The sequence below is a fragment of the Felis catus genome, chromosome F1 (genome assembly GCF_018350175.1).
Source record: "Felis catus isolate Fca126 chromosome F1, F.catus_Fca126_mat1.0, whole genome shotgun sequence".
NCBI classification, from domain to species: Eukaryota; Metazoa; Chordata; class Mammalia; order Carnivora; family Felidae; genus Felis; species Felis catus.
In genome coordinates this window covers 58386048-58398701 of record NC_058384.1, presented here as the reverse complement: position 1 = coordinate 58398701, position 12654 = coordinate 58386048, and the positions used below count along the sequence as shown (strand labels likewise).

Below are 12654 nucleotides of genomic sequence, written 5' to 3'. Positions count from 1 at the left end.
ACGAGAATTCCCTTGTCCAACTAATGTGTTTGAGCCCGTGGGATTTCCTTTTCTAGCCTCGTCATCTTCCAATATTCTATGAACGGAGTCCCCACATGGCTGCAACATACAACACACACGTAGTTTTGCACGTGAGCACCCCCTGTGAGTCGGAGCCTTCTGTGTCTGTCTGTCTCACATTCCCTCCTCCCCTCCCCCATGGGTTTTTTTCCCCCATTAGGCAAATGCAAGGCCCATGCCACCTGTTAGCATTACATCATTGGCTCTCCAGAACACAGTTGCACCAAAGGCCTTAAACAAAGTAGTTCTTCTTGTATTGTTTGTACTCAAAGAGCTGATATCATGCCAACTGATGTCATTGTATGTCTTTGTGTAACTGCTATGGCAACTGGGCAGGTGGGGAGCCTCCAGCTGATGTCATTGGGAAAGGAGGTATAGAGACAGAATTTTAAAAAGCTGTACGGTGCTTTTTTTCTGTGTGTGGGTTTTTTTTTTTTTCTTTTTTGGCATGCGTTTTTTTTTTTTTTTTTTTTAAACTAGCCGCTTTTAAGACAAATTACAGCTTGAGAACCCTAAATAAGAACAGAGAAAAGTCCCCTCCCCACCCCTTCGAGACTTCTTTTGAGTTTATTTGGTTCTTTCCTCTCATCTTAGATGAAAAAGTGTAACAACTGCCTTTTTCTTAAGGGGAAAAACAAAGTGAATTAGGTTCCCATCACAGAATCAGTGTAAATCATTTACTTGGATTTTATGGAGGCAAAGCTGAGCGGATTTGAAAATAACTCTTTAAAGTCTCTTTCGTGGCATTTGTGATGGTAACAGTGGGTGATTTCAATTTGCTTTTTTTTTAAGTTGTCACTAGTGAAGTCTTTCTGGCTTTCCATTTCCTCTGTCTAGTTGACAAATAATCTCTTAGGGCCCAAACTTTTTAATCATGATTTCGTAGCAGAGTACGCTAATAATATGTAAGGGCAGAGTTTAATTCTAGAAATCCACCAAAATGAACATATAGCTCCTGTTTTTCTTTTTGAAAGCAAAGATAGGTTTTGACACTTACAGATGAATGAAATGACCATAACATTACCCTCTTTGAATGATCTTTGTGTCATCGCTGGGCCTTGATGAAAATATGGCTTAGCCTGTTGTCACGCCTGGCTGTGTGTGTTTGGGGCAGGAACAACCTGAGACTGTCTAGGTTGTGGCCTGGAGATCCCTGCCCTAGTTGCCAAAGATGAGACTTGAAATGGAGGAGGGCATATGTGAGGTTCAGAAACTAGAGGACAGATAGACTTCCTGTGTCTATTTCAACACAACGGTATCCTGTTCACGCTTTGTGTTTCCTGCCTTATCTCCTGAAACTATCAAGACAGATGTAAGGCCTGTATCAGGAGGCATAAATGTCATGTTCCGGAGGCTTTCAGCTTCTAGGAGGTCTCTAACTTCCCCCTCCTTTTAAAAGGAAGGCCAGGGTATCTGGTTGTCTGATTAGAATGGGAGCCCACACGGCGGTAATCATATCAACTCAGGTTTCGTAGCCCTTACACGTATATCATGTGATTCGACCGTTGTAACAATCCTTGGGGCTTAACCATGTGTGCGATGTATCTAACAAATATTAAAGGAAAAACTTAAACGATACTCTGCGATCCATAAATTTTCCTTGTTTTCAGATCCCTTTCACAACTTTCAATGGCTGCGTCACATTCCCTGGGATGAATATATTAACTTTTCCTTTTTTTTTTTTTTTTTTTTTTTTTTTTTGGTAATTTGTTTTGGTTCTTGGCCTTTCCTATAAAACAATAATGCTGTGGTCAACGTCTTGCCACATCTAGCTGGATATGTTTGGTTAGGTGAGTTTCTTAAGATACATTCCCATAAGTGACGCTGCAGTTGTTGATGGGGACGTTTGCACACTTTGCCCGTGTGCATTCATTCCAGACCCCCAATCACGCTCAGGGGTAGATGCCGTTACCCTCAGTTTGCAGATAGGGAACCGAGGCACAGAGAGAGAAATTAACTTGCCTAAGTCACAGAGCCAAGAAGTTGTGTTACTGGGACGATAGCCAAGGGAATCCGGGCCTTCCAAGGTCCCTGTTCATAGCCACTTTGCCGTGTTGGGAGCAAACGTCTCATTCTGGGTGAGGTAAGCTTATGGAAGAGTGCAAGGCACGTGCCTCCAGTGCCCGGGGAGGTCGGCCATGCTTTCCCTGGCTCTCGAAGTACAAGGTTCTATGTAGGCCACTGAGCATATGGCTCTTTGAAGCAGATCAAATCTGCTGCTGATAAAATTGCCTGATGCTGCACGGAACTCTTTCCAGGGGAACATGCCACAGTTTGTAGAAAGAGCGCATTTCCAAAGTACTGCCTGCCGTGGGATCATCTGAAGCTTGTCCTGGATCTCCAAAAGGACTCGCATTGTTGTTCTCTCTCTCTCTCTCAAGTTTATTTATTTTGAGAGAGAGAGAGAGAGAGAGAGAGAGAACATGGGCGGGGAAGGGACAGAGAGAGGGAGGAGAGAGAGAATCCCAAGCAGGCTCCCCACTGTCAGTGCAGAGCCCAGTGGGGGGGCTTGAACCCACGAACCGTGAGATCGTGACCCAAGCCCAAATCAAGAGTCGACACCCAACCGGCTGAGCCACTGGGGACGCCCCCCGGGCTGGCACTTGGGGTCCGATTTTATTTTCTAAGAGGTGCCTAGGCAGCAAAGGATAGTTTATTTCCCGGGGTGGGGGGGGGGGGACGGTGGCACCGTCTTTCCGCCGGCTCCGAAGTTCTAGAAGTGGTCACTCTCACCTTCTGTGTGTCTGCTCCAGGTGGACTTAGCAGTTTTAAGCAGAACCATGAAAACCTCTGTGACAACTCCCTCCAGCTCCAGGAGTGCCGGGAGGTGGGGGGCGGCGCGTCTGCAGCGTCCAGCGTGCTACCTCAGTCTCTCCCCACCACCCCTGACATCGAGAACGCGGAGCTGACGCCCATCCTGCCTTTCCTGTTCCTCGGCAACGAGCAGGACGCTCAGGACCTGGACACGATGCAGCGGCTGAACATAGGCTACGTCATCAACGTCACCACTCACCTGCCCCTCTACCACTACGAGAAAGGCCTGTTCAACTACAAGCGGCTGCCGGCCACCGACAGCAACAAGCAGAACTTGCGGCAATACTTCGAAGAGGCCTTCGAGTTCATCGGTAACTATCTCCCGCGGGGGCGGCTCACCTTCAGCCTTCCTTCCCCCCTCCAGCTTTCGCTTTGATAGCGAGTCCAAGGTTGATGCTTGGGCTGCCAAAAAAAAAAGGCGGCTCAGAGGTGTTTCCAGGCCTCCCCCCCCGGACCAGCCAAAGGATTCTCCCAAGTCATGGCCCACGGAATGCATGGGAGCCCCTGGGATGGGTTGTAACGAATCGGTGATTCCCCTTGGTCGGGATCTGGTCAATCAGAAAGCCGCATCCTTGTGGTTCTCCAGGAAAAAGACGGTAGGGCTTGGCGTAGGTAGGTTCTGGCACGTCATTTCAAAAGAAGTAATGGGGAGGGAGGCAGAGGAGGACAGAGCTGCTGCCGTGGCCATCTGGTCTACCGTGGCTGTGGGCGCCTTGCGGGAAATGACACCGCCTCCAAACTCGCCCCCACCTCCCTTACCCCAGGTTAAATGAATTTGCAGTTGGTATAGCTTCTCTACATGAGGTTGAGGCACGGGTAGCATTTGCTGAAAGGCCGCTTCTGAAGAATGTTCTTCAGGAAAGCGGTGCTGTAGCGAGCATCCTCAGGTATCACATCGGTGCGGAGGAGAGGGAGGAGAGCGGAGGGATGGGTTGGTTTTTTTCCCCTTCAACTTGCTTTGTCTCAGTTCGTAGACATGGGGTAGCGGGAGCGTATGAACGTGTTAGCAAAATGGTACTGGGTTTCGTGAGACAGCTTACCCCAAACCCGCTAAAGTAGGAAAGATCAGGTTGTGTAGCCTGAGCAGTTCCCAAGGAGGGGAATTCTAACCACAGCAGACTTTAGTCTCCAGAAGGAGGTAACCGCCAGCCTCACCCTGATCCCAACGGAACCTTCTGCTGCTCCCAGAGCCTCGCACTGTTTTAAGGCTCTAATGATCATTTGGGGGAATACCTAGCCCATAGCCAACAATTTTTTTCCAAGTGACTCCAGCCTTCATTAACCACAACAAGGTGATCGAGTTCTTTCCCTAAATACTGTAGCAGATTGTTACTGGCCTCTGTCCCAGGAAGAACGCACTCATGTTTGGCGATCCTTTTTCAGAAAGAAAACCCTTGGGTCTGAGAGGTTTGCTGTGGATTTGGCGGTTCTGGCCACATCACCCAGCTGTCTTCCTGGCCGATTGTGCCTTCAGTGCAGGACCATGGAATATGCAGTCTGGAAGGAAATTCTGAGTGCTCCCTGAACTCAGAAAAGTAAAGTGACTTCTCTAAGATTATAAGAATTTTAGCGGCCAAGAAAGGACCAGAACGCAAGGCTCTTGACTCTGAGGCCGGAGCCTTTCTACAATATGCTGGGGCGATGTTTCCACTGCTCAATTGGTTCCCGAATGGCAACACTTGCGGATGCAAAGGTGTCTTAGATATTTTAGTCATGATATTCGAGTCAAACCTTGAGACCCGAGGAAGAAATGTATGTCACCAAGTTGACGAGGAACTTTCCGGTTGATATATGGTGTTATGACTGCAATTTTATCTGATTTAATTCCAGTTGGGGGAAGTTAAGAGATTGTTTCCCATTTAAGGAGTAGCATAAGACACGCTTGTTCCAACAGGATTTCAATCCAAGCACCTGCATTCCTTATAGGTTATTCAGGCTTATCTGATTTTTTAGAAGGAAAACAAAACAAATAACAACTAGCGTGTAACCTGAAGAACAACTCAGCATCACAGCCTGCAGAGACACAATTTCATTTTTGTCCTTGTATCATTAGATAAACTGAAATTGTGTAGTCTTGCTTTGGGGAAAACAGTAGGCTTTATAAACATAATAACATTCACTGAGAGTCTCATATAAACTAAGCAGAGTTTAGGGTTTTACGGTGCCAACTTATTTATTCCCGAATTGGGGGATATTATTCCCAGATTCCCTGAGCCTCGTTAGTTAGTATTATTCCCATTACGCAGACAGGAGGAGTGAGGCTCTCGGGAGTTAGGTGGTTCACACAAGGTGTTCATCTAGTGTGCCGTGAAACCGGTGGTCAAACCTAGCACTTTGCAGCTCATTTTCCTACAACCATGCTTCCCAGTCTTGGTGTGGAGGTGAATAAATAGCGTGTGCTGAGGAGCAGGAACTAGAAAAGGGAGCTGCTTTCTTCAGATAGCGTCATCTAGGAGAAGTGAGCTTCATTCATAGATGTTTAAGATGGAATTTTGTGTGAGGTTTCTTTTCGCAGTTCGCCGGAGGGTAACCCATAGAAGTGGTTTAAATTAGGGGAGCCTTGGATGGCTCAATCAGAAGACCATGCCACTCTTGGTCTAGGGGTTATGAGTTCGAGCCCTATGTCAGGTGTAGAGATTACTTACATAAATAAATAAACTTAAAAAAAAAAAGCGGTATAAGTTAGATCACTCCTCTTTGCACCCCTCCCCTACTCCTCATCTAATTGATATCCCTTCAGAGAAACTTTCTTGGGGATGCCTTTTGGTCTAGAATTGTCATTAAGAATCCATGTAGGCAGTGCCCACAAAGCTATTCTCCCTGAATACCTGAAAACTTACAAAGTATTGCTTCTTTCAATCGTTCTGGGTCCTGGACCATCACTAGAATTCCTCCATCTTGCTTCCCATCGCCATGTTGGAACAGCATACATGGATGCGGGGAGGGATTGGACAGTCACACGTAGGTGATGACCCCTGTGCCCGAGCACTGCGACTCTTTAGCTACATTTGCAACAATAGACTTTTCTGGTAAGAAGCCGCACATAGCAACTTTCTCGTTGCGTTTTGTTTCTTTGGCCTCAGAGTTTAGCAGGACGGAAACCCTCATCGATTTAACACCAGTTCCTACAGATCAATCCTATAATAGAAAGAAAGAAATGCAGGGCTTTTTTTTTTTTTTTTTTCCCTCTCTGTCACAGCTGGGACGGCCATTGTTAACACTAGTGTTGAAAAGCGACACAACCTTGAGATCGGAATTAACATCCTTGATCCAAAGGGTCTCCTTCATCAGTGGCTTGCTTCACGGGCAAGTTAACTGTGTTGTGACTCTGGCTGTAAGTAGGTTGTCACCACCTGTGATCTGAACGGTTCCTTTAAATGATTCTTTTACCTCGTCCTCTCTTTATTTATTGTTTTTTAAGTTTACATATTTATTCCGAGAGAGAGCGCGCACAAGTGAGGGAGGGGCAGAGGGAGAGCAAGAGAGAGAATCCCAAGCAGGCTTCATACCGTCAGTGCAGAATCCAGCGTGGGGCTGGAACCCACGAACTGTGAAGTCATAACCCGAGCCGGAGTCGGACCCTTAACCCGCTGAGCCACTCGTTCTCTCTTTAAGTGTAGACGTGTCGCATCTTATTCACGTTCATATTGCTGTCAGCCAGTTCTGGAGGTTGTGCCATAAACACACACAATTGACTAGCAAATTATAACTGAGCTCTAAAACCGCTGGAATTTATTCTTTTCTCGACAAAATATAGCCTTGTCACGTCTGGATAAAAGCTAATCTCTCTTTTCCCGTCTCTCCCTTCTTTCCTGCACCTGTCGCCTCCCTCCCTTTTCCCAGAGGAAGCTCACCAGTGTGGGAAGGGGCTTCTCATCCATTGCCAGGCGGGGGTGTCCCGGTCCGCCACCATCGTCATCGCGTACTTGATGAAGCACACTCGGATGACCATGACTGACGCTTATAAGTTTGTCAAAGGCAAACGGCCAATTATTTCCCCAAACCTTAACTTCATGGGGCAGTTACTGGAGTTTGAGGAAGACCTGAACAATGGTGTAACACCACGGATCCTTACGCCAAAGCTGATGGGTGTGGAAACGGTGGTGTGACAGAGGTCTGGATGGAAAGGATTACTGTTCTCCACTAGGAGACGAAGAGAAAGGAGGTTGGATTCTGTCTTTTTCTCTCTTTTTCTTTCTTTCTTTCTCGTTTTTTTTTTTTTTAGATGGGGGTAACGTTTGTGAATGGAAACAAAACTTGTTTAAAAACTCTTTATTTTTAACAAGTGTGAGAAGAATTTAACTTTTGATGCCCATTGAGATTTACTTCCCGTGAACTGACGAAGCAGGGAGGCTAAAGGAGTAATTTTTTTTAAGCCAACAATAAACATATAATAAAAGCTGTTTCTTCCCCCTTTTCCTTTTAAGCTATTTGTAGAGTTTATGATTAAATAGTCTGTGCAGGTTCATAGACCGAAGATACTACTACAATTGCAACAAATTAAAAAGAACCAAAAGGAAGCGGCAGAAAAAGACATCGAATCACAAAGGCCCGACATCTGTCTGGGTCATCCACGCAGAAAACAAACACCCAATCAAACCAAGCCCAGGCGTGCTCACTGGTGCAAAGAGAAAAATCAGGGCAACTTAAGTGGTCTAAGAACCCTTCACATTCTTTAAAGAGACAAAAGATACTGTTGATTTTGTGTGTTTCATACTCTGGATTATTTTCTCCCCCCCTCTTGGGTTTAAGAGATTTTTTGAAACAGCAAGGGACTGACCATGTTACCATAAGCCTTTACTGGCTTCTCGTGCAATAATATGGGGTTTTGAGTGTGCAAACCAGTGAGAGCTGACAGCCAAATAATAGGCAAATGGTGTAAATTTGCCAGCTTGGAGATAGAAAGGAATTCAATAAAAATCAGTTACTTTCCTCCCCACCTTTTTTCCTTTATTATTATTATTATTATCATTTTTTGGATTTGATTCTGTTACAGTGCCATAAACCTTGTTACATATGTATATCAGAATGTAAAAAAAAAAAAAGACAAAAATTTATTTAAAAATATTTTTCGCAAAAAACAAAACAAAACAAACTTGATGTGTTTCTGTTGATTGTGTAAAAATTTATTTTCATTATATAAATGAAACTCATTTGGGGGTGTGTCTTTTTTCCTCAACTCAGGTTCAAGCATCTCTTACCTCCGGTACCTTGTGTATGTAACGTAATTTGGAAAGAAACACATGTTTTTATATGGGGAAAGAAAGATGAGGAAGGGAAAACATCTGTGTTCTCAGGGTGAAGCGGAGAGAATTAGCAAGGAACCCAAAGAGCCCCGGTCATCGGCGTGCCCAGTCGTCACCCCCTCTTCTACCAACGAAATTCTCTCCAAATTAGGGGAAATGTCAGGTGAAGTCACCTTTGAGGTTTGGGGGAGGGGGGTTCCACTCCAGCCTTTGAGTTTTGATGATCAGGTCACTGCTAGATTGATTAGTTAGAATTCTGTGATCTTTTGCAGTGGCTATCTGATAAATATGTGTGAGCATCTGCCATTTAGGGGTCTTGACGGTCCCTCCCCTGCCCCATTGCCACTTTCTCACTTGGCATCTTTGGTAACATTAACCACAGAGAGTACAGAGCAGCAAAGTGCAATTTCCTGCTCTTTTGACAGCAAACTGAACTCAGCTCCATGGGTACAGTGGCTTTCCCATCACACCTGGTTAATCCATAGCTGGTATCCCAGGGGTTCCCAAGCCACAGAAAAGAGGGTTTCGGGGGAGGGGAAGAACACGATCTCAAGGTTTTCTGCGTTTTATTAAAATACATGTCTAGAGGGAGCTGGCCATAGGGAAGAGTCACAGCAAATTGGAAACATGCCTGGCGTGAGTCGCCGAATTGAAGAATCCTGCCATGTCCTGTTCTAGATGACTACGCTTGACGTATTTTTGTGAACATTGCTTAGAACTGTTGTAACAAACTGTTTTTGCCAGTTATTTTTTTAAATAGCTTTTCTACTAGAAGTGAAAAAGAAAGTGAAGACTGGATTTAATGGGAATTAGCTGAGAACTGTTTGAATTATTTTTACTATGAAGTGTTAATCAGGTGAAAAGTAAATTTCTCTTTTGGTGTTTTCTCTTCTTCAGACTAGTACTTTTCTTGGTGTCAGAACATATTTAAGGAGTCAAGTTGTTATATAATTAGTGATTTAAAATACATGGTGACTTCCTAGGCGTTTCTTTTTGTTTACTCTAAATCCAAGAGTTAAATTTCTGATAGAGTGTAAGGCTTTTTTCCCTTTATTTCTTTATCTTTTCTCCCCCCCCCCTTTTTTTTTTGTAACAAAACAAGGAGAAGAATCAATACAATTTCTCTTCTTTAGCTACGTGGAAATGATTGATGGTCTTTGAACTTGATGATTTTGAGAAAAAGACTGTCCTGGGGCCCACAGGAATCCTGCCAACCCACATACCAAGAATTCTGAGAGACCCAGGACTTTTTGCTAATCTGTTTTGAGTCACTTAGCCTCTATTTCTTCATGAGGAATGTTAACCACTTCATGAAAATAAAGTGGATTAACCCAACTATGGCTCTAAAAACCAGACTTCCCAGGTTTCTGGGCCTTGCTAGGTGCCTCAGCTGACTGGGAAATTGAGTGTTGTCTTCCTGAGAAAGCAGAGCTTCTGACCCACCAGTGCATGCGTCATTCTCAGCATCCAGCAAGGGTTGCTTTGTGCTGAATGGGTGTAATGATTTAATAGCAGGAGTCTGTTATGTACAGATTCAGCAGATACAGCTGCCATCGTTAACCTTTAGTTGAACAGCCCAACGGGTCTAGCCCCTCGATATACATTCATTACAACAGTTAATACTTTTCCAATCAATGCATATTAACCAAGAGATGGAGGTTGCATTTCTTTTTTTAATTTTTTAAATGTTTATTAATTCTTTTTTTTTTAATAGTTACTTTTTTTTTAATAAATTTTTTTTTCAACGTTTATTTATTTTTGGGACAGAGAGAGACAGAGCATGAACGGGGGAGGGGCAGAGAGAAGGAGACACAGAATCGGAAACAGGCTCCAGGCTCTGAGCCATCATCAGCCCAGAGCCCGACGCGGGGCTCGAACTCCCGGACCGCGAGATCGTGACCTGGCTGAAGTCGGACGCTTAACCGACTGCGCCACCCAGGCGCCCCAAATGTTTATTAATTCTTAAGAGACATGCATCAGTGGCGGGGGAGGGGCAGAGAGAGAGGGAGACACAGAATCTGAAGCAGGCTCCAGGCTCCGAGCTGTCAGCACAGAGCCCGATGCGGGGCTCAAACCCACGAACTGTGAGATCATGACCTGAGCCAAAGTCTTATGCTTCATGGACTGAGCCACCCAGGCGCCCCTGGAGCTCACATTGCAATGAACAGCTTGTGCTAACTGCTTTGGGATCAGGACAAGCAGGAGGGAGGTGGGGCATGAAAGCTGTCAGGTGGAGGAAATATGAAAGAAGAAACATACACAACCCAGCAATCACATGTTGACAGTAAATGAGCAAAGGCGACCTTCTGGAAAGGTAATAAAGCACGGGAAAGAGAAAATTGGAGGTTACAGTAAAACAAAAATGAAAAGCTATATTAAAATAAAGAACTAGGACTGAATCACACTTCAGAAGTTGACTAAGACAGAGCACTGATAAATTGCTCTAACTAGGTCTCCTGGAAGGTAAAACGTGTGGCAAGCCAAATTGAATGGATATAAGCAATATGGCCAACACCTTGCTTGTGAACAGGCTTTTGTAGACAAGCCACAAGACGTTGTATTTATGGTTTAGCCCCCAAACATACAACATCCGGTCTCAGGAAATGGGGGTTGATGTGTGCTTTCAAGCTCTAACTGGAGACAGTCATTATGTATGGATGTGGGCAGAAAGTGAGTATTAAGCACCGGCCCCCAGAAGAATGGGCAAGAATAAGGTCTTTAGATAAAAAGTCCCAAGTTAAACCTGTCCATAGAGGACTGCCTGCCCGTGCAGAGGTGGTTGTGAATGCCGGTGTTTTCCAGGGTTCCTGATTTCCTTTCCTGTGACAACCTTGCCGATGTTTAGTGGAAGACACATGTATCAAGGTCCGATCAGAAGCCAAAGTGCGGAGAGAGAGAAAAGGAGGGGTTCGTCCCGGGGAATTAGACAGCCGTGGGTCTAGTGAAGAAGTCAAGGGGAGTGTGTTGCCTCCAGGTCTGAAAACGGGCTGAAGTCCCTGTGGGTCAGTGGAGCCAACAGCCCGGGAGAAAAGCCGGCCATGAAGTCGAGGAGGACAAAGAAGTGGAAACTGGAGGAAGAACTGGAACCCACATTTGCCTTTTATCAACCTTGATGATGTGGGTGACCTTGGAGAAGGATCTGGGGCCCTTTGCCAGGGAGCTGACCACGGACTGGTGCAGGAGTTGCAGAACCGAAGCGGGGGATCGGCAGCAATCACAGCTGCTGCCCGAAGCCGGGGTGAGCCACCAGATCCCTGAGAACGGTGCCCTCCGCAGAGCGAGCGGGCGGCTGCTTCACTTCTGCCTCGCAAGTCTCATGTACATTTCTCTTCCGGGGAACCCTAGCCCCGTGTGAAACAGGAAGGGAGAACGCAGTTTCCGATTCAGCTAAGTTGCTACTGTAGGAAACCACCACAGTCCATCCTTGCCAACTCCTTTTAACCCTCCGTAGCTTCCCAGCAAAGACGTTAGAAGATGATGTTTCTGTCTAATTAGATGCAACTGACACTTCTACAGTTGAAAACACATTAACCCTGCCTCCAAAAGAGGCTACGTAGCCCCCTGCGTTGTTACTGTATCCATTTTTGGGTGATGTTCGTTCCTCCTGTGGTTGAGATCCACTCTCTCTTTGCTATTCTCGAATTCATTCATTCATTCATTCACTTATAATGTTTATTTATTTTTGAGAGAGAGAGAGAGCACAAGCAAGGGAGGGGCAGAGAGAGAGGGAGACAGAGAATCCAAAGCAGGCTGCAGGCTCTGAGCTGTCAACACAGAGCCCAGCGCGGGGCTCAAACTCACAAACCCTGAGATCATGACCCGAGCCAGTCATGTTAACCAACTGAACCACCCAGGCTCCCCTCATATCCTCTAGTTTAAGTGCTGAGATGTAAGGATGTTATAGATGGATTTATGTTTGCCAAAAAGGTATGCTTATGAAGTTTTAAATCCCAGACCTCATAAATGTGATCTTATTTGGAAATAGGGTCATTGCACATGTAATCAGGTTTTAAGGAGGTCATACTGGATTAGGCGAATCCAATTACTGGCATCCTCATACAAAGAGAGAAATTTGGACACACACAAAGGAACAAATGTCACATGATGAGGGAGGTAGCGATTGGAGAGCTATGTCTCAAGCCAAATAATCAAAAGTTTCTGGATTCCACCAGAGAAGCTTGGGACAGATTGTCCCTCAGAGCTTCCAAAAGGGGCTAACCCTGTTGATACCTTGACTTTGGACTCCTAGCAGCCAGACTCTAGAGAATACATTTCTGCTGTTTGAAGCCACCCAGTGTGTGGGACTTTGATATGGCAGCCCAACAAAGCTAAAACAAAGGATAACTACCTTTCCCACGTTCTATGTTAGATGGGAGCTAGAGGCGAAAACAACAATTGGTTAACATAGAATCAAATATATTTATAGGAAAGTAAGAAATATTTGTAACTCTTATCACCCGAATTTCTACCACTGATCACGTGGTCTTGGCTGATGTTTATAGCCTCCTTCCTTCGCTACCCATTCCAGGTACCC

General features: G+C 45.3%; 1 protein-coding gene across 1 annotated transcript in view; it reads left to right on the top strand.

Moving 5' to 3' along the window:
- DUSP10 (dual specificity phosphatase 10) overlaps positions 1 to 9105 on the top strand; it is a 40455-nt gene extending 31350 nt beyond the window's left edge. Inside the window, exons 3-4 of the mRNA XM_003999516.6 lie at positions 2814 to 3185; positions 6718 to 9105. Coding sequence (XP_003999565.2) covers positions 2814 to 3185; positions 6718 to 6983 — 638 coding nt within the window. The 3' untranslated portion in view covers positions 6984 to 9105. The remainder of the gene's footprint in view (positions 1 to 2813; positions 3186 to 6717) is intronic.
- Positions 9106 to 12654: the final 3549 nt, after the last annotated feature.